We start from the raw sequence: 24,863 nt of genomic DNA on the forward strand, positions 1-24,863 counted from the left end.
CACACAGACTGAAATTGAAATTATTTATTGTGGTGTGACAGCTGCAGAGCATAACAATATTTTCTCATGCTTTTTTGATAGTTTCAGATTTTCTTCATGTATTTTACTTAGAATCTGTTATTGTAAACATTGACAAGCATGTCTGATAGCTGACAATAGCTTTGTTTCCATCACAACTGTGAGCAAAACTTTGTCAATATTCCATCAGTGTTGATGCAAGGAGCGGCCATATTGAAACACGAAGTTGGTGTTACAGGTCATAACTGGGGGGAGAGATAATTGCTCCCAATTTCCTAGTGGAAAATCTGACTTCAGAAGGCATTCCAGTTGATTTTTCCATCTGGGCAGTCGGATTTTCTCAATCCAGAACCCAAAAGTATTTAATCCCCTCTCCTTCATTTGCTCCTCGTTGGATTCTTCCGTTATCTTCGTGAACCCAGTCCCTGTTAGTTCCTCCTCTTTGTATCCTTATTATTTTGCTGTTTTATCATTTTTTTCTTTAAATTCAGCCTGTTTGCTTTTGGGTGCAAGAACCACCACATGTCTTGACATTTATTTTGACTCAAATCCACTTCTTGATTAGCAGTACCATCTATAGCGTGAAAACAAAGTCCATAAAGTCTGAGGCAGCATTAGCTCCTAAAAAACCTCTGTTGAACAAAGAGACAAGATCAAACCTGAAACATCTCCGGAGAGAAAAAAAAACAGAGCTCACCTTCAGACATACATGTTAAAAGCAGCAAAGATTGAAGATAATTCTTAAATGGGGAGCAGTGGAAGAAGCAGAGTGAGAAAACGTGATCATGTTTACTCATAATGTTTGAGGGGATGCAGCTAAAAGACATTAGTGTGTATTCAGACATGTTTGTGCTCTAGCTTTAATTCAGCTCAATGGAAAAACAGCAGGTCACTAAAACCTTCATTCAAAAAGAAAAAACCGCATACCTTTTAATGCTGTTATTTGTTTAGAAGTTGATGAAGGCATTAAGGCTGCACTGTGGAGAAAATAAGGTATTAAATGAGAGGAAGGCCAGCTGTTATCTGCACAGTGCGGAGCAGAGAGCACTCATGGAGGATGTGGAGAACCGAATTAGCCGCAAATGGGTCTTTATTGTCGACATCCCACATCCAAGACATTTTCCTATTTACCTCACAGCTGCGCTCGGATAATGAAGTTAGCTGTAGCATCACAAACATCCTGACTGTTCCTTCTCCTCCCACAGACAACCGCGTCGCGGCCTGCATGTGTCTGAACCCATCAGCCGAGCTGCTGACGCTGATTCCCTTTCCCGGCACACACAAGTCACATTGTATCTATCTGCTGCCTTCCAGCCACAACATGTAAACACATCACCTCAGGACGCTTGAAGAATAATTACCTTTCATATTTTCATTGGATGTTTTGAAATGTAAGACAATGAAACAAACAGGCACATAAATTCATCTCACCCACTCACTGCCAATCCACTCATTTTAATTCATCTTATGTGCAAGTAGGGAAACTCAAACTCCAAAATCTTCAGAGAAACGCTTCTGGCAGTTTTGAAATCATGTAATTCTGAGATGAAAACTCACGACTAGATTAATGTCCCTAAATATGACGTGACAGATGACGAGGAGAATCAGTCACTGGAATAAATCTTAGTATGTCATTAGCTACTCATCATTTCACCAAGGTAACAAGACTGGAAGTCATTTCATCACATTGGAGGTGAAAATACAACATAAGTGATTCATTTTTAATCATGTAGCTCATCAGCTGAGCAGCAAAGCGTTAAGTCTGCAGCCAGGCGTGGGGCTCTGTACTGAAGCAGCCCTTCAAAAAGAGAAATTCACCATTATTTTCCACTTTTATCTTTCGTCCACTCACTCAACAACCAGGGAAAGAAGGAAGAGGTTGAGGAGGGAAATGTCTCCCCCCACCCCCAGTGACACACATTGGTACCTCATGGAATATTCCAAGAAATTTCCAGTCCAGAAGGGATTTATAGTCCCTCCAGTGAGGTACGGCTCTGTGCAGAGGTTTTCTCCCATGAGGAAAAGATGGGAAAACCTCCAAAAAGGAGCTGACAGAAGGCACATAATTAAAGGCCTCAGCCACTTCAGCTGACTTTAGTTAGAGCAGCATCAGCTCTACTTTTCACACTGTCTCTGGGGCGGAGACACACCACCCTACAGATCACTTTAGTCCTTTGTTGCCAAGACTTATTCCACTAAACATATCGAATGACCACAGATGAGGTTAGTGTTTAGATGGATCATTCAGCTAAACTCGTTCCTGAAATCTGTCTAATTGTCTTGTGGTCCATCCTACCATCGCTAATCAACAAGACTATGTAGCCTTTGTTACAAAATGTCAGCACTGCACATAAAGTCTTCACATGCCATTATTTTCCACATGTTATTGTTGGAAAACTCAGAGTAACCCAAGCTTCTTTCTTTCACCAAGCCAAGCTACTCTACTGACAAATATATTAAAGCTAAAAACAAACGACTTGTTTTTGACTGCTTTAAATTGGGTTCTTAAGTACAGACAGTGCTATGTGCTACATTATTTCCCCTCAAGTACAATGCCAGACATTTAGCATCTTTTTTAAGCCGACATGCGCTGTAGGAAATATCCCATAAACAAGCAACGACGGCTTGCTTGGTATTCAGACGAGCCTCCTGAATCCCATCTGAATCTGGAGGCAGATACCAGAACTGGAATGAATTTGAACACAATTCAAGGGAAGCGAAGGCATAGAAGCAGAAGTGACATCTTCACTGATTGTTGTTGTACCCACATGTGTCGCTGTCAGCTCATCCTGGAGCCAGAAACAGACTGCAGAAATAAGATATGAGCGAGGATACCGAATTGAAACCGATGGGCAGCAAATGGAGACCATATGTCTCCTTATCGAGAATATTTCAACTGTCTTGTTTCCTTTATACTCTTTTTACCTGAAATGTTACTCTGTTCATATGTCCCTGCTTCACAGTTTAATGGAAGAAATGAATTGAAAAAGAACATGAATTGTGCTCCTGAGAACATATTTTATTTCAAAAAATTGCAACACTAGTAGTTTCAAAGTAATTTATTTCAAAATGAAATATAATGTCTTGTCTTTGTGTGTTTTATTGAATGTGGTGGATCTCAGTGGCTGATATTTTTACACTTTTGTTTTACTGCTTATGCTGGTTTAGCCTTCAAAAGTTCATTTAACCGATCAGATAACTAATTGCTGTAGATGTCTATGAAACAAAAACTGTCTAACCATCTGAGATAGGTTATTTATTCTGTTTTATTTTAACATAAACCACAAAATTCAATCTTGTCATTGTACAGGATAAGAAAAAAAAACACTTGCTCTTTTTAAAATTCTAAAATTAGGACATATATGTCCCCTAAGTAATGGTCCATTCAATTTTATACCAACATTTAACTTACCAAGTGAAATATCAGTAAGAACATGAAAACTACTCTACCTTAACTCAAGTTTTAGCAACTAGACTTCCCATCAATCCCGACCTTCAGGCCAAACATGTCTCGCTCTGATGGATACGTTGTGTTAATATTTTCAGAAACTTTTATCACAAGCTGCTGTGTATATTTTATAACATCAAGTTCACTTGGGATGCTCTCCATTTATGATAATGAAGAAACAAGGACTGAAGCAGAGATAGCAGAATGAAATGTCATCATCAGCTTTTATTGCTGTTAACAGTTAAACTGACCATTAAAAATGATAATTGTGAAATTTTACTGACCTTGCAACTGATATGCAATTGAGTTGCAGCAGATGTTCTAAATGTCAAGCCAACCAGAGAGCAGATTTATAGTAACTATTTTTCTGGAGGCATGAAAGCATTCACTGTTTCCCATTCCTGCAGCTGAAAAAGATGTCATCATTCGCAAATGAAATAGTGATAATATTTGAAGTAGGTCATTTATGTTGACCGAAAATAACAAGGGTCCATAAAACAGTCTTGATGAACACCACCAGTAAATTTGGTTTGACAATGAAATATTCCTATTAATTACGCATACTTTTTTTTACATACAAACCTAATTTCCATAAATCCTTACGTTTTAAAGAGTACCGAAACCAGATGTTTTATCTATTCATCCATTTATTGTCTTCTTTTAATTCAGAGTGGTTCAAGAGGGAAGCCCATCTCTCTCTGGGTAAAACAGAACAATTTATACATTTTATAAATATAAGACCTTTCACTGAAAAATCTCAATGTTTCACAGTTATATTATAAGCAGTAAAACATAATTAATTTCAAATAAGGCTAAAAATTCAAAGAGCAAATGAATAATCATGCTTGGGGATCTCAAGGCGTATAATTTCCTTCTATTCTGGGTCATCCTCCAAGTGGGATGTGACTGAAGAAACTCCAGAGGTGTTCACGCAGGACATAATCAGATGCTCAAACCTTCTCTCAGCTGATTTCTTTCAATTCAGGGAAGAAAGCAGCTCTGAGATGAGCTGCTCTTGGATAATGGAGCTTTATCTGTAAAGCGAAGCTCAGCCAACATACAGAGGAAGTTATTTTCAGTTGCTTATGTTCAAGATCTCATTCTTTCAGTCAGGATTCATATCTAATGATCAGTGGACATGGTCAGAATGTAGACAGAGTGACAAATCAAAAGCATTGCCTTTGGACCCTTTCTTCAGCAGGCAGATCAAAACAACACCTTCATTACCACAGAAGCTCCAATCTGTCAATCATTCCCTGCTCCAGTCTACAGTCTAGTCATGAAAAAAACAAGATCCTGGAACTGTTCCCTAGAGAGAGGTCCTCCACCCCAACCTGCCACATTTTACCTTTTACTAGAATAGGATTATGTTTGGGGTTGTGAACAACATTATGAAAAGCTTATGAAAGATTTTAATTTCATCAAGAGCATAAATCACTTTGTTCCCCCCACTCAAAAAAAAATCAAAGTGTATGATCCATAAAGTGCACAGGCTTTTCCCAAACTTAAAAACATTGAAGTAGCCCTAAAAAAAAGGGTAACACTTTATTTGAAGGGGGGGTGAATAAGACTGTAATGACACTGTCATAAACATGACATAACACCTGTCATGAACATGAATAAGCATTCATGAATATTTATGACTGTTGTCATAAAGCGTCATTTGGTAAATTATGACACTTTTAATACAAAGTTGACATTATTCAAAATGTCTTTGTTATGACAACTTGACATTAACCAAGAAATCATTACTGTTTAAACTTTACCTTTAATAACATAAAGTTACCTCATTTTTCAAGTGCAATCAGTAATACTTTTATAACAAATTTATATCAGTAATGATTTCTTGGTTAATGTCAAGTTGTCATAACAAAGACATTTTGAATAATGTCAACTTTGTATTAAAAGTGTCATAATTTACCAAATGACACTTTATGACAACAGTCATAAATATTCATGAAGGCTTATTCATGTTCATGACAGGTGTTATGTCATGTTTATGACAGTGTCATGTCAGTCTTATTCACCCCCCTTCAAATAAAGTGTTACCAAAAAAAGAAACATATGTACATGTAAGATATGCACAAATTTCTTGTTATTTTTGTTAAATGACCTCTTTAGTTGATAAAAGTGTTGTTTTTAATATACAATCATTTCTTAAGACTTTGATGCTTAAGGATTTCACCTCTTTAAACAGACTGTGCAGACTGTCATGCTGCTTCCCTCCATATTTAAATCCACCCCTCTCTTCCTCACATCAGTTTTTTTCTCATGTCTTATTTTTTCTCTCATCACCTCTGCTCAGCGGTCAGGCCTTGTCCTTATTGCTCACTCTGTGTTCACACAACTTCTGCCAGTTTAGGCTCTTATGAATTTATTACTGCCGATAGCTTCTAAATGACTTTGCCACAAATTTGTGAAACTATTGGGTTAAATGTTTACTTCACCCTAAATTCAGTTTAGACATACTAATAAGTCTAAACTTATTTGCATAAGTCTTGGCCATTTATGCCAATAAGTGGTCAAGACTTGCCCACTATCAAGTGAAATGCAAAGCATTGATTAGACTAATTAAATGTTGTTTCATAGACAGTGACATACATTTTTTAATTAAGAATCAAATGTGTTTTGTTCATTTGGGGCACAAATCTGATGGTGCATATATCTTTACCTCTCCTGTGTTTGCAGTGTTTCTATCGTCACGCTTCCAGCAGCAAAACTTTTGATCATGGTTTGTAGAATCTGTCCACATTCATTCCCAGGATTTCATCACTTTAAGTGCTGTGCTGCTGTTGACAAATATGATACATGAAGGCTCACATCCTGGCAGATTAAAAGACAAAGACATCTGTGGCCGTGTGGGCATGTTCGCCATGTTTTGCCAGGGGGACAGTGTTGTTGTTGCCGTTGCCAACGCCGCTGCCAGATGTGTCTGTGAGGGTTTCTCTCATGTGGCAACAGACTGCTCCCATTTCAGGAAATGACATTGGCTTCAGATGAAGATTGAACATGTCAGGCTATTTATTTATTTATTTATTAGGTCATGTTTGTTTGTGTTGACGTTTTTAGTTGCTTTCTACCACTTCAACAATTGTCTGCCTACCTCATGTTGACCTTCTACTAAAACATCACATTTGTCTCCATTTGCCTGATCATTCTCACTGGGATTTGAATTTTGCTCCGTGTTAGTTTGGGGAGTTTATATCTTTGTCTTTGACAACAACTATAAAAGTATTGCTTCATATATTTCTTGTACAGGACATCACAACTCTCCTAAAGGCTGAGATGAGCAAAACAACACTTATCTTTAAACCGCGCTGCCTTCTGGGTAATCCTTATGGATTAGTTTAATATCCCAGACAGAAAATCAGACTGGTTCACAGAGCACTGCAAAAAGTAATCAAACCCCTTCAACTTTTTCACATGATGTGCATTCCGTCCACCAACAGGTATTTTGTCAAGATTTTATCCCATTGATTATTATATAAGTGCAGTATTGTGAAATAAAAGAAAACATAGAAAAATCACAATCGGTGATCACCAATAAGAGTTTTATTCTAACCTCGTAGGTTTCACAAAATCAACAGCTCCTTGCCTCTCCTTCAGTTTTTAAGAATGAGTGGCAAAGTTTCCATCCTAATTCTACTTTCAGAATCTCCTTGCATGTTCTTTCTGCTTGAAGCCAATGATTTAACCTTCTGAAACAGACTAACAGCTTATCCACAAACACAGGAAGTGTCTTCACACATAGTTATTCAACAAATAAGAAGCTACTCTTCACATCAATCGGGATTAAATAACCTGCTGCCACCTGAAAGATAATCACACATGCAGTAATTATCCAGTAAGATCTTTCTTAGTTACTTGCTTAATTAAATCCTGGTGGTGATGTTCTTTTTTTTTTTTTGTGCCAAACAGTGTATGTCATATTAAAAGACTTTCTCACCTCAGGATCATCTCTGCTGCTCCTCCAGAGATACCACAGGACTGACACATGTATGACCAAAGTACAGCAAAGAACAGCTTGAATGACTCTGTGCAGAATTAATATATAACATATGCAAACCTACAGCTTTACTTCAAGACGTAGCCTAAAAAATAAAGTGAGAGCATATACTTGTGGCAGCAATGCTTTGCTTAAATCTCTGGAGTTTGTTGGATGGAGTTAATGAGAAATGTTCTGCTGGCATGTCTGCCTGGATAATTTACTTCCACACCTGCTGCTAAACTCATCAAAAACACAACCAATTCTAAACACAACTCATCCACATCCTGATTTGTTTCCATTAGTTAAATTGCAGGCTCAATCTTTGCACCGGTGCTGCTCTGCAACAAAAAACTGTTTTTACTATTAATTTAGACTAACAGAATTGTGACGTGAATTTGATTCAGACTCTGTCTAAACACATTGGGAGTATTTTAAATGAATGGATCTTGGCTCAAAATTGCCCCCAAATCACCCAGTTATTCAGTCATAAAAACTCATAGCAACGAAAAAATATAGAAATATAGACGTGAGGTTTGATGATTTCACAGATAACTGGCCAACACTAAAGTCAAAATTCACCAAATTCAGGTTTTAAAATGAACTCAGACAAAAACTACAAAAACAATGCAGTCTCATTTTTTTATGTTTGTATCATAAAAAAGGAAACTTATCCTTTTTTATGTTAGAAGAACAGCACAAATCTCTTGTGAAGACTAAAAAGGTTCACAGAAAGCCAGTTTCCTAACTTTTTATCAGGCTAAGACTCAATAATGCGTTCACAACTTCCACCAGAGAATGTTTTCAATTCAGTTGTTTCTTAGTCACAGAGACGGTGATGAATGTTGTTGTCATTTCTCTCTGCAAAGCTGTGGAATAATCGATGTGGAATCAGAGGAGACTGCTCTTTGTATCCCTGACCGAGCACGGACGCTCCGGCCAGAGCATGAGATCCACAATGGGCCCCATTCATCAATCAGAGGCTGCAGAAAGAATAAAATCAATTCTGCATCACTATTTCAGAGACTATAATGATTCTATAAATAAATGCTCTGACCTTTGTTAAATCAATGCCAAGAGATAAAACTCACTTTTCTTGTCTCACCTTGGAGCTGAACTGTTCAACAGCAGCAGTGGAAATCAGTAACAACCTTTGGAGATGATTTGATATTCTTGGACTTTAGGATTAGACATTTTTTTCAGTAACTGTTTGGTTAACTTCCCTTTTTTATGTTGGGAATGGTAAAGACTTTAACATTAGTTGTCTATTGTCTTTGCTTGGAGGTAAATTCCTTGTGTACAAATGAGTGTGGCAAAGATTTCTTCAAAATGCATTGAGAATCTCTGAAAAGCTGGGAGTGCAAACTAAATGAGAAACTCATATGAAACAAAGGAGATAATATTATGAACCAACTAATTTTTTTTATTTTAATTGTTTTCAGACATGTAGATCACAAACGGTGAAATTAATCTGCATATCTGAAGTTGAGAAAAATTAAAAAAAAAGCAAAACTTTGAACCCAACTGAAAATATCCAGAGTAACATCACATATAGCCAAAAACAAAAAAGTTAGCTGCACTGACCCTAAAGCACTAATTTGTAACATTTACGCCAACGCTAAAGTACTACAGCAACAAGCAGGAGCCAATGCTAACGCATTAACTTCAACTCAAATTGTCCTCTTGAAAGACTTGAGTCATCAAGCCCCAATTTAACATTATAACTTCCATGTCTTATTTCATTTATATTTATTTCATGTTCTCTACTGTGAGTGTTTTACTTTCTTCCCTCGTATTTCTTCTTTGAAATAAAGTTAGGGACTGTATAAATAGTCTTCTCTCTTCAAAATAAGAGCATGAATATAAAAGTCTAACTACTTGAAGAATTAAGTCAAAAACCAAAATGTCAACACAGATGGTGAACTTTGTTCAATTGAAAGTTTACAAAACAGTCAACTAATTAGCGCTTGAGAATCCAGAAGAATTTATTTAGGGGAAGCTAAGTATGCTAACTGTTTTCAAAGTTAGTAAAGTATAAGGCAAAAAATAAAAAAAATAAATAAATAGTGTGGCTGTTAAAGTACTTTTTGTTTAGTTATTTTCAAGCGTTTTGCATACATTCAAGAGCACATGTCAGTCTGAGTGAAGCTGGATGTGTGACACACACACTGGAACAGCTGCTTTTCTGAACTGGATCCCATTAACCAGCAGACATCAGAATTACATTCAGACCTCAGTTGACCAGACAATAAAAAATATCACAGATGTTTTGTTTGTTGAAGCTCTTTATGATTTTTATCTTGAAATGTGCCATATAAGCAAAGTTCAATTATTTATTTACTACAACTGTTTTAACTTATCGTATTGACATTTATCAGTTCCTGGTTAAACAGAACCAGGTGTGTAGAATAATTCTGACAAGTGGACCAGACTTTACTCCTTTAGTAAAGATTAAAGCAAAAGAAAAAACCTACTGAGACTCCAGGACGATTATTAATATTCACATTTACCTTAGAAGCAGCAACACTTTACAATCTTTAAGTGGACTTGAAATCTTCAGGGTCTTTTTCACTTTAGCTGTTCAGTTAAATGTGGTTCCTCCCTACCTCTTCACCGTCTCATTCCTCACCTTCATCCCATTGGTCCCTCTCAACCCTTCCTCCCATGTCCCTCATCTCAAACACTGACCTCAACCCCTCTCTCTTCATCCCACTCATTTCTCATCCAACTCCTGTCAATCTTCATTTATTTTGTTCTTCTCATCTCTCATTACAAGTTCCTTCATCACTCACTTTGTGCTCATTCATCCTTCACCCCAGCCACTATCATTCATCCTGCCTCTCCATGCCTCCATCACTGACCCTTCCATATTTCATCCTCAACTCCTGACATTCCTCACTGCTCATCTATCCAACTGATCACTTCCCTCTGTCAACTCTTACATCCCTTAACCTTTGTGAAATCACTCAGTCTGAGTCTTCATCTCTTCAGTTGATCCCAACAAAATTCACAGGGGTTTTTCTACCATAACATCTACTGACATTTCTGAATCATGATACCTGCCAGTGAAGTGGAGGTCAGAAGACATTTCAGGGCCTCAAATCTATGTGGAGCACATGAATAGCATGTGAAAATCCTGACTTTTGTAACAAATGCATATAAAATTTTAAACTTTTGGAACATTGGAATATTTTACTTCCCACATTGGAAGTAAAATATAGAAAATTAGGAATTTTGCAAAATTGACTGTACTGATGAGATCAGCTTTGACCTATGACACCCTCATTAGGAATGAATATCCTCCCAACTCATTAGGGGAGCTATTTCAATCAATTTGAAAAAGTGGGAGAGTTCTAATAACTTGTAAGTTAGGTGTCTGACTGGATCTTCTGTCCAAGCAAAGTCTCTTAAAGTTGAAGACTTTCTGAACTTTAGGGAGTGGTGCATTTTGTCACTTTTGTGGTTGACATTCCTAAAAGGTCCTTGTGAGTGAAACATCTCCCTTTAATAGTAAATCAATGTGAAGTTGAGAAGTGCCTGCTTTTAAAATGGCACAAACCCCAGAAATCCCTAGCAACCTTTCCTATGGACAACATAATAAGAACAAAAAATAACATGATATGAATGAGTTTGACTTGCTCTTTTAGAAGCAAAGGTTAACATTTGCCTTTTCACCAATATATTTGAATCCAGGAGAATGAGAATGATGTAGGGTGATGGCAGCAACTGAACACACAAAAGTCTGCAGGAAACAGACTAAGGCTAGAAAATAATCTTTTTCTGCAGATTTTTGTTTTTCCAGACAGAGAAAACATATCTTCTTTGTGCTCATAAACATTGATGTAGTTCTGAGTTTACTGGTTTGGTGCAAAGACACTTGTGAGCAGTGCCATCCCTGGAAGACATTTGTGACAGAACACAGCCTGGTCAAAGCTGCATTAGTCAAACTTTTTTTTGGACATCTTCCACATTTACAATGCCAATAACAAGGTTCAGATCATGGTGGTATTTGAATTGGTTCTTCATAGAAAGCAGAATCCAAAAACTTTGTGCAAGTCCTTGAAGATGCCCTGGCTTTTCAGAAGAAAGCATTCCAGTAACTGGTCCTTCCTGTTGGAACTGCATTCTGTAGTGAGACGAAGTTCCACTTTAGTCACCATGGATGCAAATGTATTGACCCAGGAATCCAATGTGGTCCAGTGACAAAAGGAATGTTATTTTTCAGTAGTGGAGACCACAAGACCACTGGCTTTGTTGTAGCCCAATAGTCAACTTTTAGACGTGTCCCTTGTCTTACACGTTTGAATTAAATTGTGAAACTGCCTTACTTCTATACAGTCAACATCTACAAGTCTCTGCTAATGAGCTTCTATTGGAGCTAAGTGTGCTGAAGCAGAGAGACATCTAAAAGTCACAGGTCAACAGCCCTTGAGGACTGGAGTTTGAGACCACTGAGGGTAACAGGACCACTGCTGTAAGACAATAGAAGACCTCCATCAAAAAATGAGGCAGGCTACAACAGTTCACCAGTTCATCACAGAGCCATACAGACACACACAGGACTGATTGACCATTTAACTCAGCGGTGATGATTTTGGACTTTGGAAATTATCTGGAGTACCTGAAGAGAACCCACATATGAACATAATTTGGCATAATTATATAGGCAATATGTCAGTCACCCAAAGTCCAAGGAAAAACGTTGAAAGACTCTGAAATACCAGATAATTACTGATCAGATTTTTAAAGATTACAATAAATTCTGGCTGCTTTCAAGGGAAATATGGACAAATGAAGAAAGCTAAGTTCATTTTACTGTAGTTGGGTTTGTAAGGAAATGTGTAATTATTTCCTTCACACACCTTCATTTTTTCCTTCTCAAGTCTCTTGTGTGACAACAGAACAGAATCCAAAGTAATACCTCAAAATGGTCACAATCTCAAAATAAAGTCAACCGGCAGCCCAGCGCCTCGGAGCGACATAAACAAACTGTCATTGGAGCATCTTCCCTTTTATGCTGAGCAATCATAGTGATGTGTCGACCCGTAGAGAGCCACAGAGTGAGTGAATTATGGGAGACAATTGGATTGCCTTTTACTCTTTTATAATGGTGCCGAGCCTAATAAAGAAACTTAATGGAGATCTTTAATGGAAGACTGTGCTAATGTAATAGCCTGATCTCTGTCCTAGTTACAGCTCATGAGTCTGAGGGAATGCTGATTATTTGGTAATTAACTGGGAATAAATATGAAAGGGGGAAAAAACCAGTGGTCTATGGAGAAACATAACCTTTGCTGATTAAAGTCTAGGACACTCATATTTGCAATTGCAAAAAAGGAAAAGAAATCCAGACACATTTTAATTAGGACTTTATAGCACCAGCACCATGCTTACTGAGACTGTGTAATCATGTCAAAGCTCCAATAAGACAGAAGCTATAAAATGTTCACCCAAACCCAGAACGCACTCCGTCAGAGTCACCATGACGAGCTGAGCGAGAAACGAATTGCAAAAGCAATAATGGCCGGGCGAAGAATGAATCACAGAAAACTGGGAAACTATCAGAGTTACCAGGCCTGCAGAGGGAAATATGATTATGGGATTAACGTCGGTGGAAAGTGCATTTTTGCACCATCGGTTGCAGAAGCGGTTAAAATGATACAAAGCCAGCAACAAGAAGCGACAAGAGAAGGAAATTAGGAAGCTGTGGGCACCAGACGTCGCCGGCAGAGTTATTTAGGAAACACGATGGCAGCAGGAATGAGCAGCCGCTTCGTCCACCTGCTGCTCTGGTCTCTGCTGTTGAGATGTCACAGACTGACTGACTGAAGGCAAATCAGGTCTGCACAATGAAGGAGAAAATTCACAACAATGTCATCTAAGACATCTAGTGACATTGGGAAACAATGTTTCCATTATTTTCATTTTATTTTTTTTAATGAATTTAAAATGTTGCTTTAATAGTTATGAAATTGATGCTTACTGTTGTGGTGGAAAAGTGACAAAATATATGATTATCATGGTTGTTCACACATTTTCTACATCTGCTAATGAGAAATTACTGTTAAATTACTGACATCTTATTTTATTGCACTTGTGGCAAACGACCCGACAGAAACATTCCTGCTTTTAGTTTTCATCCTGTTTACCATGTAGGCAACGCTGTCGGGTTGGACATAAAAACTTTTCAGTCACTATATGGCAGATTCAAAGGGTGGATCTGGTGTGTCCCTATAAATAGATATACTTTTTTCTAAAGTGTTGTTCATTGACTGGTTTTGTCTTGTCTCTTATTTTCTGTTAACAGGAAATCTAATCTCAGCGAAGATAAGATACTGATGACACCCAGCCCAGCAGAACCCCAGTTTGAAATAATCTAAGATATCCCTTTAAATGAAGTTGTGTTGGATTTCACTTTGTAATTTATTTTATAAAACACACAAGAGAGACTAAATTTCCTCCAAATATATAAACCTTTTTATTTTACAGTTTCAGCAAAATATCCTACATCTCCAGTTGCTCTGCACAGTTTGGTAAATATCTAAATACAGTTTTACAGTTTTAATCTCAGTAGAAAAAATATGGGATTTTTTCTTCCAGTTACAAAATGTACACAACATAATTCCCACATGTAGGTGACCATGCTGTGACAGGATGACACATTAAAAACTCTTAGAAAACAAGCTGATCCACCAATTTCCTCTAGACTCGACATCCTGGGAGAGAAAAATAATAATAATAATACTAATAATAATAATAATAATAATTTGATGTTACAGTACAGATGAATGGCACATTCACAATGAGTTTACCCTCTAATGCTTGGAAATTACTGAGTAAGTGCCAGGAAATATTTTGTGTACTTAAACTGCTTTTATCCTGTCATTCTGAGTCATGGTGAATTTCTGCAGTTGCATTATATTAGTTTGAAGTGCTTCACCTAAATACATGGAAAATAAAAGAAAAGTGGAAGTCAACAGACACGTGAAGGTCCAAAAGAATCCGTTTTATGTTTAAAATGCACATCACAGGTGTAAAGAAAGAGTTCAGGGCTCAAATAAAACCTCCTGTAAACATAAAAGGACACAGCAGTTTGATTTACAGGAACAAATGTTCATGGAAGCTGCAGCTTTGGTCTCAGACTGAACCTCAGGAATTCTCTGAACCAGGTTTCAAAGAACTCAAATCGTCAAACACTCTTAGTAATGAAACACAAACAGTAGCTGTTAGCATGAGGTTTGCATGAGAGTTGGTGGTTAATCAGAGCCCGGCCAACAGAGCATCACTCAGTGAGCCTTTGTTCAAAGCTGCAGGGATAAAGGGGAATCCTTTAGAAGGAGGAAGTCAACAAATTTGTCCAACTTTTATCCTTAAATTAGTTACTGTGGTGTCTGCACCAAAACCTGAGACTAAGCATCCAGCTCCTAAGCTTATAAATCCTTCACTGTCTGGGTTTTCAGTCAAGCTGTGCTGCTCACACTGCACTTATTTAAGTTTGTCGGCCTGCAGCTCAAGACTGGCTGTGAAGTTCTAACAGCAAGAGCAAATCACTTAATTATATGTTTTTAAGATATGAAAGAAAAGGGAATACACCCTCAAGGAATATCACTTGAATGTCAAATGACTCAAAGTTAAATAATCTCTCCAGCTGTGGTTCTTGCATTAATGGTGCCCTGGGTGATTCCTCCTCCTTACAGATACCCATTCTTTTTCTTTTGACAAATAGATTTCAGATTTCCCAAATGAAAACCGAGCTTTTACACAATCTAGGATATGCTTTGCAATTTATCTGTTGTTTTCATGGTTCACTCAATTCCAAGGAAAAGCATGAAAATGCTATTTTCCATGTCACACATAAAATGAGGATTATATAAAGAAACATAACAGATCTAACCGAGGTCTGACAATGCAGATTACATTTTGAACCAAAGATGATTTAATTCACATCATGTTCCTTTTACAAACAGAATAAATAGAAATCTGCAATTTAAATACAAACTTCATGGCCAGGATGGCCAGGCTGATTCAACTGGTTATGCTAGTTGCAATAAAATCCTTATCTGAGACAACTGATCATTTAATTATTTTTAAATACTTGCACTATCCCTTACAAACTGGCACCCTGGGTAATGAGCCCCATTGCTAGAACAAATCAAAGACTTGAGTAAGATGAGAAAAAAAAATCCTTGACTATCTCACGCAATTGGAAAAGCTCACAAACACAAAACAAAAGTTTGTTGATGGACAAAACAGGTTACAACGCTGCATAAACTGCAGTCAAGTCATTGCAAAAAATGAGGAAACTGAACGTGAAAAAAAGGATAAAATATCTTTGAAACAGTTGCAGCTTATTTGAAGGTATGGAAAAGTAAAAAAGGGGACATAAAATAAAACAACGTTAAAAATAATGTCTACAGCTTTGTGCGCAGCTTTGCAAAAGAAGATGTTGCACACAAGATGAAGCTAATATAAGTGAACGTAAGCACGTTTATTGTTGCACTAATTCAAGGACCACAGGGTGAGTCAGGTACTGGAGAAAATTAAATCATAATATGGGACAGAGGGAGTGATGGGCAGGGGGGAAAGATGGGGAGAGATTTACACGTGTGAGTGTTTAAAAGACCAAAAAATAAATAAATAAATACATAAAAATTGACTGATTACTAGTCTGCAGAAATGTGGAACAGGAAAATTTATAGGATGCAAATACAAGCAGAAAACTAATTTATGACATACAGAAAACCTGAACAATGGTGGAAAGTGTGTATTATCAGAAAAGTGTTGAGGTGATTCAAAGGTAAACATTAAGTGTTAAAAAAATTATATATATATATATATATATATATATATATATATATATATATATATATATATATATATATCCAGTATTTTTTTAAGGTAAATAATTGACAATGGAGTGTTATTTCCAGAAGTCGTTCCCATATCAGCTGCAGTGATAAAACTCAAAGCATGCAGCTGTGGAGCAGAAGAGTCTGTCTCTGCTTTTCAACCCGTAAAACTTCACAAAGTTTGACATTTTTATACTAAACTTACTGTTTGATTCTGATCCTCTGAAAGTTTTAACTGAAAAAGTAAAAAAAAAAAACAAAAAGATAAAAATCAAGTCTCCTTTGCTCAGTACGTCAGACAGCTGAACTATTTGCACTGATTTGTCCGATTTCATAGTGTAAGACACCAAACCAACAGCTGCCAGTGATTATCACTATCCAGATTCCTTTTCATTAAATCAATGATAGTCTGGCTCAGTACTTACACTTTTTCCTTTTCAAACTAAAATATTTTGCCTGGAGTATCCACCACTCTACCAATCATTCACCTCTGTCCTGATCTGTCCGAGTGAATACGAGTTAGAGAACAGAACAGAGTCATGTGGCATCAGGCTGTGAAAAGGTCAGACGCCTGCAGGAGTTTGGTCCCACTGGGTTATGAGTCGGTAACCGAGCTTCTGCAGTGACTCAGTGAATCACATGTCGCACCCTAAACATCTGATGATGAACGGATACGTCCAGACATGTCGCTGGAAGGTCAGGGGCAACTTCTGAACAGACTCAGCATTTCCACCAGTCATTTCAACTCTCCAGATAAATAGAGTAAAGCATAACGTTCCTGAAACATTTGAAACCAGAAGTTAATACTCATTTTTTCTCTGTCTCTCTCTGCTGAAGTTAAATATGACCAAACTTTTATTGTGTTAACTTAGTTAGAATTGCCAAAATAATTTATATTTCATAAATGCTAGAAAATAAATGCTTGAAAGAAAAACAAAAAGAACTGATGTTAATTTTAAGACCTTCAACCTTTTTCTAACTTCTCAGGATTCCAACATTAAAGTCAGAATTCAGATTTTTTCCCCTGTAGCATTAAAACTTTTTCATATTCATCAATTCAAGGGATGACAAAAAACAAGTAAAGATTCTCTCTAAAACTTACATTTTAGCAGATTCTTTGAAATATGTTAATACGGTTATAATTAAGACACTAAGTTAGTACCAACATGTCAGACACAACAGGTGAGCGAATGCTACTTTGTATTTTAAGAACTTTTTAACCTCATGAATACTGATGCATCAAGGCGTAAAGTATATGTTTTATTTTGTAGTTCAGATGAATGATATATATGAACGCTGTTTCAGTTGTCATTGTGGTTCTAAAGTTGCTAATTTAACAGAATAAATTTCCATCTATTTTTTTGCTTTGTTTAAAATTCAGTTGTACTAAAGAAGAAGTGCTGAGCATATAGTCGCTTGCAGAAGCTTTAACCCTAATAATTTTTAAAGTGTTGCTATTTTAAACTACAACAGCGAACAAACACTTCCATGCTAGCATGGTTATGTTTGCTAGGTTTCAGTTTTAAGTAGCTAATGTTTATTGTTGTTAAATAATATCAGTGAACTGGATACACAGTCGACGAGCAAAGAAAGGATGACAAATTATAAATAATATGAAAGTGAGCCACTTCCTTCAGCCTGGAAAGCAAAGCCTGACTGCACAGCGTGTGCAAAGGGCCCTGCTATGAAACGGCTTCTTCTGAACGTTTGCTGCGTGAACTGCTGGCGAAGCACAACGAGTCTTTTAGAGGAATTAAAAACCTTTTCTTGAGTGTTTGCTTCACAGCTGATTGAATAAAAGTATGAAATAGTGCAGATGCATTTTCCCTGCATAAAGCACTTTTTTCTTACATAAATCTGTAAAAGTCTTTTTTTCAGATTTGTGCATGCTGTTGGTTGATGTGTTCACACACTAAAAAAATTGTGAGTTTTTATTTTATTTTATTTCACTTTAAAGGAAAATCAGGAATAAAAATGTATATTTCATCCTCACTGATCAGAACAGATCCAGCAAAAAAAAAGGAAAAAAAAGTCTGATTCTTTTCAGCTAATTGAAGCATCTCCAGTTTGTACACACACAGACAATAAAGCACTTGATGTGAAGAAAAAACAAACAAACTGTAATGAAGCAAAATCATGATGTTTGTTTCCATCTGATTTACTGGATCTCTCCAAACTGAGTTAGGAAGTGTGGAGCATCCCAGAAAAACCCAAAAGGAAAACAAACTTTATCGAGAACAAAGAAAAAATCAAGGTGAATCTCAGAAAATAAAGAAAAATAAATTAACAGACAAAAACATCTGAAATTAGAAGGGTTAATAACCACCACCAGGTCTTTCTCTTTACCATTAAAGTACTTTGGATTGAACACAGGTGAGAAAAAAGAACTAGAATCACAGCAACTTGCCAGGATTAAGGTCTAGGAAAGGCTGCAGCCAACCTTTGAAGGCAGGAGAAACTATGGAAGGAAAAACAGTCTCTAGGTTTGTGCTTTCGGAGCGCGCTAACTTCGAAAGCTTCACAGGAGTCAAGAATAAACAGCGCTGCCTTCACTACACCGCAGGTCATTTTAGCTTCATTTTAAAGTCACCGAAGCTCCACTGAGACTGCCTGAAACGCTCTCTGTCACTGTGAACACAAAACCTTCTGGTTTCCAACAAAAGGCACTAAGATTTCCATTCAAGTTTATCTGAATCCCAGCACTAGTTCGGTCAGGCCATCCGGAGTAATTCAGCCAAAGTGATGAATCAGCTTGGCTGGCGGCCAATCGGCCCCGGCCTGCCATGAATCAGCGGGCCCGCCCGTCACACAGCCGGAGATCAAGACCCGCCGCTCGGCCGTCTGTGACGAGGTCGTTCCAGTGACTGAACTGGGAAGCAGCAGAGGACAGCTTAGAAACGTTTACATGTGGGGGAGACGACGGAGCATGGGGAATACATCCCAAGTTTCAAAGTTGGGTTTGAACTCGGCGAGGGGCAGAAAAAAAACAAATGTGCAACGTTTTTCCGTACCAAGCAGGACAGATCCCAACATCAGACGGCAGTCGTGTTTGAAGAAAATAGAAGGCCAACGCGGCACGGAGACAAATCTGAGAGTGACTCATGGGTAAACGTTGGGAGGGCAGAGAATAAAGGGGGAAACGAGCTGAGCGTGTGCAGAAGGTGGCAGTCTCGTCCCCTCGGTCTCTCTGTCAGCTCCGCTCATGGCGTCTCTGCCTGCAGACGTAGCCAGCAACCCATTTGCTGGCTGATTCTTGGAGTGGTTCTGCCTGGCTTCACCGGGTGTCAGGATGACTTTGGCTCAGCGTGAAGCTGCCTCCCTCCCCTCCCACAAGCTCCCCCAGGGAGGTTGTCAGAGCCGGAGAGACATAAGGGGATTTAAAAAGGGAGAGAATGGAAAGGGTGGGCAAAGGTGCAGTCAAGCAGGGAGATTGAGACGACGGAAGGGCAGAGGCACATCGTGAGGGCCAGGAGGGAGGGCGAAACAAGAAATAGGGGATAAAAGGGAGAGGGAATGATGAGGAATTTCGGGTAATAACTCAAAAGCAAAACCAGGAAGTGAGACAGACCCGCTGCCAAAGCACAACACCCTTAAGTCACTTTTACACCATTAATCAGAATAAATTTCAGTCTCTCCTTTAACTTTTCTTTACGATATCTCATCTTGATTTACTTCTGGCACCTTTGCAAGAAAAAATAACAGCCTTCCACCCCCAAGCTCCAGGACAACAGGGAACGCTCCTGTTCACAGCAGTAGCAGCAACGTCGGCGGCCGATTCCACGGCTGCACGAGTCCAGAGTCTCTGAGCTGCACAGACTCAGTTCGTCCCGCGGTTAAAGTTCTCCAAAACTGTGCTGTTGGTTCTCTCAAACAGCCACTGCTGACTGGGGGACGAGGGGTCACACGTGTTCATGAAGACCCGCCGCTCGTTGGCGTTGCTGTCCACGCAGCTGTTGCTGACGGGGTGATAGAGGCTTTTGTCCTGGAGAACAAGAAGACAGACAGATCAGAGAAAGGAAGGATGGAAAACAACTGATGGGTTTAACAGTAGAGTCCAGTTCTCAGATCTGCATTGACTATTTAAAATGTTCTTCAATTCTACAGACTGACATATCAGGACAATGTAAAAAAGACCAGCCTTTAGCATACAAGTGTGTGTTTGTAGATGAGATTTAAGACATCAGCACCGAGATGACAGAAGCAACTGTTGCTAGCAGTAGTCTGCTAGCAACAGTTCTATGACTATAAAAAACATGTACATTAAATATTTTGCACAAAATCATTCTTAGATAATTAAATTTTAGCCTGGTCAGTTCGGAATGAGCCGTTTGAGGACTCTGTCACTTTAAATCCAACTAATCTGCTGCTGGCCACGCCCCCCAACTCTACATCTACACTCACCAGTGAAAATTGCTGCAAATAGATACAACCATACATCTTTGAAAAGCAGAAGTGGCGCCTACTGCACAACCAACAAGAATGCAGCAAGTGGTTTCTGGATTGAAAGTGAACAACAAAACACTTGCTTTTTCCAGCAGCCGTTGTACAACGCATACAGCAGTAAAACCTGCTGACCAAATGAGCTGGAGCTTTGTTTGGGTTTCTAGGTGACTAGAAGGGCACCACTGGCGTTGCTAGGTGATGAGATGGACTCATCTGGGGTTGCTAGGTGAGAGGCAGTGGCTGCTCATTAGTGATGATATATTCTGGGAATTTTAAAAACGGCTCATTTTACAGACACTAGAAAACATCAACTTATTACCAAAAATAAGTTAATGTTACTAACTTATTTCAAAAGCAGAAGAGATCCAAATAGAAATACAAAAATATGTAGAATATGAATTTTGCACAATATGTCCCCTTTAATAAGTAACTACTGGATAGGATGAACTCTGTGGTGTACATGACTTTTGAATCTGTAAAAGCAGCATTTTTATTATACATTGATGCACTAAAGATGGTTGTACTTTCCGTTATACCATAACTATTGATTAATTTAAGACTCAGACCAATATAAATAAAATATGCTGCTTTCTTACAGCATTCACAGAAAATAGTCAGCTTCATTTTTCCAGCTCAAGAAAGACAGTAGAGTACCTTCCTATAGCGCCACAGCTGGTTCCCCCTCATGCCGTGGCAGTCGTACAGCGTGACAGGACTGTGGTGGGAAATGGCATCGAAGCAGACCTTTTTGGTGTGCATCGGGTCACCCACCCGGATGTCTTCCCTCCAGCCAAATGTGAACACCTGCAGGGAAAACAGACTTCATGTTGGATCAAAAGAGACAAATCAGTGGGAATCTGTAAAAGTCGGAAAGTTCAATAACAGAGTCTCAATCAAACCAGAAAGTATTGCTTTGCTGTGTGCTTTTACTAATGGTTCAGCCATTCCGGCTCTCTGACCGTTTCCTCGCTTCTTTTGTAGTGAACCAAAAAAGATGTGACAAGGACATCCACTTAAGGACCTCCTGTGATTTGCAGCAAATCCATTTCTCCTTAGTGCCAAAAACGACTCGTAACCATGTCACAAATTAAACTACAATGCGTCTTTGGACAAAAGCAATTAAACTGTCGAAGCCATGAAGACGTTCAGGAAACAAAAGGGGACGTTCAATCCATTAAGGTTGCATTATGAGCTCAGTTTAAAGATCCTTGTGTGACACGCGAGTACAAACACAAGCCTTCTGAGACATGGGAAGGTAATGAAGTCTTTGTCTGTATGTGGCATTCATGTGTGCTTAGCCAAGAATGATGATTAATAAAGAGATAATAACAGTGACAATCTATGGGGACAAACCTTCAGTCTTCTGTAATGCCACTTTGAAATAAAAACATTTGAGGTGATAGAGACAGTAAGGTTTATTATAAGGATATTAAGGGATCTGGTCAGATTATTAATGCAACTCAATAACACCGTGATATAAATAAAGCTGAAAGAATTATGAATCTATGAGTACAACTTGCAATATGTCCCAACAGATTTGTTCACTATGGAGATATAATATGGTACATTTTTGAACTGACTGGCCACCAGAAAAAAATATGAGACTTTGCAATGCAATCAGGAGTCCTGATTTGTTTAACTCAACAAACCAAGAAGATCTGACTGATAAAAATTACATTATGGGGAGAATAAAAGTCACAATACTCTAACAGCTGCATATATAGAGACACATGACGCAGATGTTCTCTGTCTTTATCCAAATGGATGTTTGGTCAGACACCAATTAACTAATTGAACTACAGTGATAAGAAGTCTTAAGCTGTTGAGGTACAGTCACAGGGAGCCGAACATGGCAGCGATAAGAAAATTAATTACCTGCAGCAAATGGGATGACAGAGCAGAGGCAGCTTCAAGTTCTCTTGAAATAACTTAAATAAACTTAGTCACTGTTAGACAGAAATGATCAAGAATAATATAAATGCTGACCAACAGGAAGTAGACTACTTTTTAGTTATTATATCAAATATATTACGCCATAGAAACTAGAGCTATCACATCAAATCCAATGATAAAGACGCAAAATAAGATATTTAGTAATTATCAGTGATTCACTTTTTCTTACAGAAAATGGTTGACAGGGGTGAAGTTGTGACAGCATATACATGATCAATCAATTAATTAATCAATTTCAGGACTGAAAGCGCATAATGTATTATTATTATTATTTTTTTTAACAACTAAAGACTTTTTTTTATTACAGGTGAAGCTGTGAGAGTCCAGCTTATGTTACCTGGTCTAATCCAAAAAGTGAAAGTTGTACATGAATGTGCAGATATGATTTAAACCAGTGTCTTCTTGTGTCAGCAATGAAAAAAGTTCCGCCACCAAAAGTGCAGGAAACCAGTGAACGCAACATGGTAGGTAAAAGACTTCAGGATGTTTAAAAGGGTCCTTCAGGCTTCAGGACTGAAAGCGCTGCAGGATATTGCTGCCAACTGTGTAGAGCTTGTTCAACATTGGCCTTATGGGTGTGAGAACATCTTCCACATCCACAACAATTTGTTCCAACAATAAAGAAAATATAAATATTTGGCCAGATTTTAGAGTCTGGCCAAAAGAAAAAGTGAAGAAACAAGAGTCAACAAACTGATCAGTCCCACACTCCAACAGGATAGGAATAGCTAGAATTGGGTGCTGGAGGTAAAATCCATCCAGCTTGACACAGATAACGAGGTGAAATGATTGAAAACATTAATTAACCAACTACATTGGATGGATTTACAAATAAAACTGTTTAAAATATATTTTAAATGATTCAGTGAGTCATATAAAAATATAGAAAATATCAACCAGTAAAATATGTCGGCTAATTCTTACCTGTCCGTGACTCCAGCTAACATCAACTCGGCCCTTCACACAGTTCTCCAGTCGTATTGGACTTCCAGACACAAAGTGTTTGCTCTCCAGGCACAGTCCACTGGCCACGTTACGGACCTGCAGTAATAATGAGAAAACAACTGTCACAAACAAGACTTTAACCTGCAACAGTTCAAAATGCCCAATCACGTGTACTCAATATTGGATTATTAGTGGTGTCAGAAGTAGTGAATAGAATGAGAAATACATCACTCCAGTTAGGAAGCATAACATTCTGATAAGTCAGGCAAACCAGCTTATAATTCAGTTGAGAGTTCTCCATCCTTTAACCAACAAATCCATGAGTGGGACAAACTGTACCTCTCCCCACGCGGCAGCAGGGGGCTCCACCGGCGGGTAGTGTTTGGGCAGATCCCAGGCCACCTCATTCATGAACCACTTGAAGTTCTTGCAGTTGAGTTTGTTGCGCAGCTCCTTTTGCGACGTGACGTCTCCGGCCGACAGGTGGCGGTACTCGGGCCGGCGCTGGTAGATGTACTCGGCGTACTCGTCCATCCACACCTCTGCTACACGCTTCAGGTTCTGGAAATAAAAACAGTCTGATATTATTCTGGGAATCTTGGTGTAGGTCAGATTATTGTTCTTGTTGGGTCAAATTCAACAAGGAAATCATTTGTGGCTAATAAAATAAATGTTTATATTTTTATATTTATGTTTTTTTTTTTTGTTTTTTTTTTGCATGAAACAAAACTTTTAAAATCCCCTAAAGGTTAGCATCAATTCTCCATAACATGCCGGGCACCTCTAGGCACAGGTACCAAAATTACTAGCAAAAATACATAAATACAGTGAAAACTTCCATGTATGCTTCTTCCAATGTGGTTTCATTCTGAAACTTTTGTAAAATAAGAACTGCAGGTAAAGGTAATTTCCAATTTTTAATCTATATGTAGCAACTGCTCCATAATATAGATAAATTAGAGATTAAACTAATATGTCATTCAGTGAAATAAGTATTTGAGCCCAAACGAATCATGACCTGGAACCCAGAAGAGTTCCAAGTCAGGAATGACATTTTTTATAGGTCGTTATCAAAGTTTGCAAAAAATCTCAGGAGGGAATTTCTTTCTAGCAATTCTATACTGAAATTACTAAATCCTTTAAAAGTGTATGTGGAGGTAAATGCTGCATGTCACCCTGAACACATCATTTCTATGGTAACCCACAACAGGGGCTGCATCAT

The 24,863-nt window shown here is 38.1% G+C and overlaps 1 protein-coding gene across 1 annotated transcript in view; it reads right to left on the minus strand.

Annotated features, from left to right (window-relative positions):
• Positions 1-13,905: 13,905 nt before the first annotated feature.
• The window catches only part of galnt10 (UDP-N-acetyl-alpha-D-galactosamine:polypeptide N-acetylgalactosaminyltransferase 10 (GalNAc-T10)), a 105,039-nt gene continuing 94,081 nt past the window's right edge, over positions 13,906-24,863 (minus strand). Inside the window, exons 9-12 of the mRNA XM_014984842.2 lie at positions 23,981-24,202; positions 23,621-23,737; positions 21,398-21,547; positions 13,906-20,282 (exon numbers count right to left, since the gene is read on the minus strand). Of these exons, the coding sequence (XP_014840328.1) occupies positions 20,118-20,282; positions 21,398-21,547; positions 23,621-23,737; positions 23,981-24,202 (654 nt within the window). The 3' untranslated portion in view covers positions 13,906-20,117. The remainder of the gene's footprint in view (positions 20,283-21,397; positions 21,548-23,620; positions 23,738-23,980; positions 24,203-24,863) is intronic.

This window comes from Poecilia mexicana, unplaced genomic scaffold (assembly GCF_051168715.1).
Source record: "Poecilia mexicana isolate PSO_F unplaced genomic scaffold, ASM5116871v1 scaffold_14, whole genome shotgun sequence".
In the NCBI taxonomy this organism is placed as follows: Eukaryota; Metazoa; Chordata; class Actinopteri; order Cyprinodontiformes; family Poeciliidae; genus Poecilia; species Poecilia mexicana.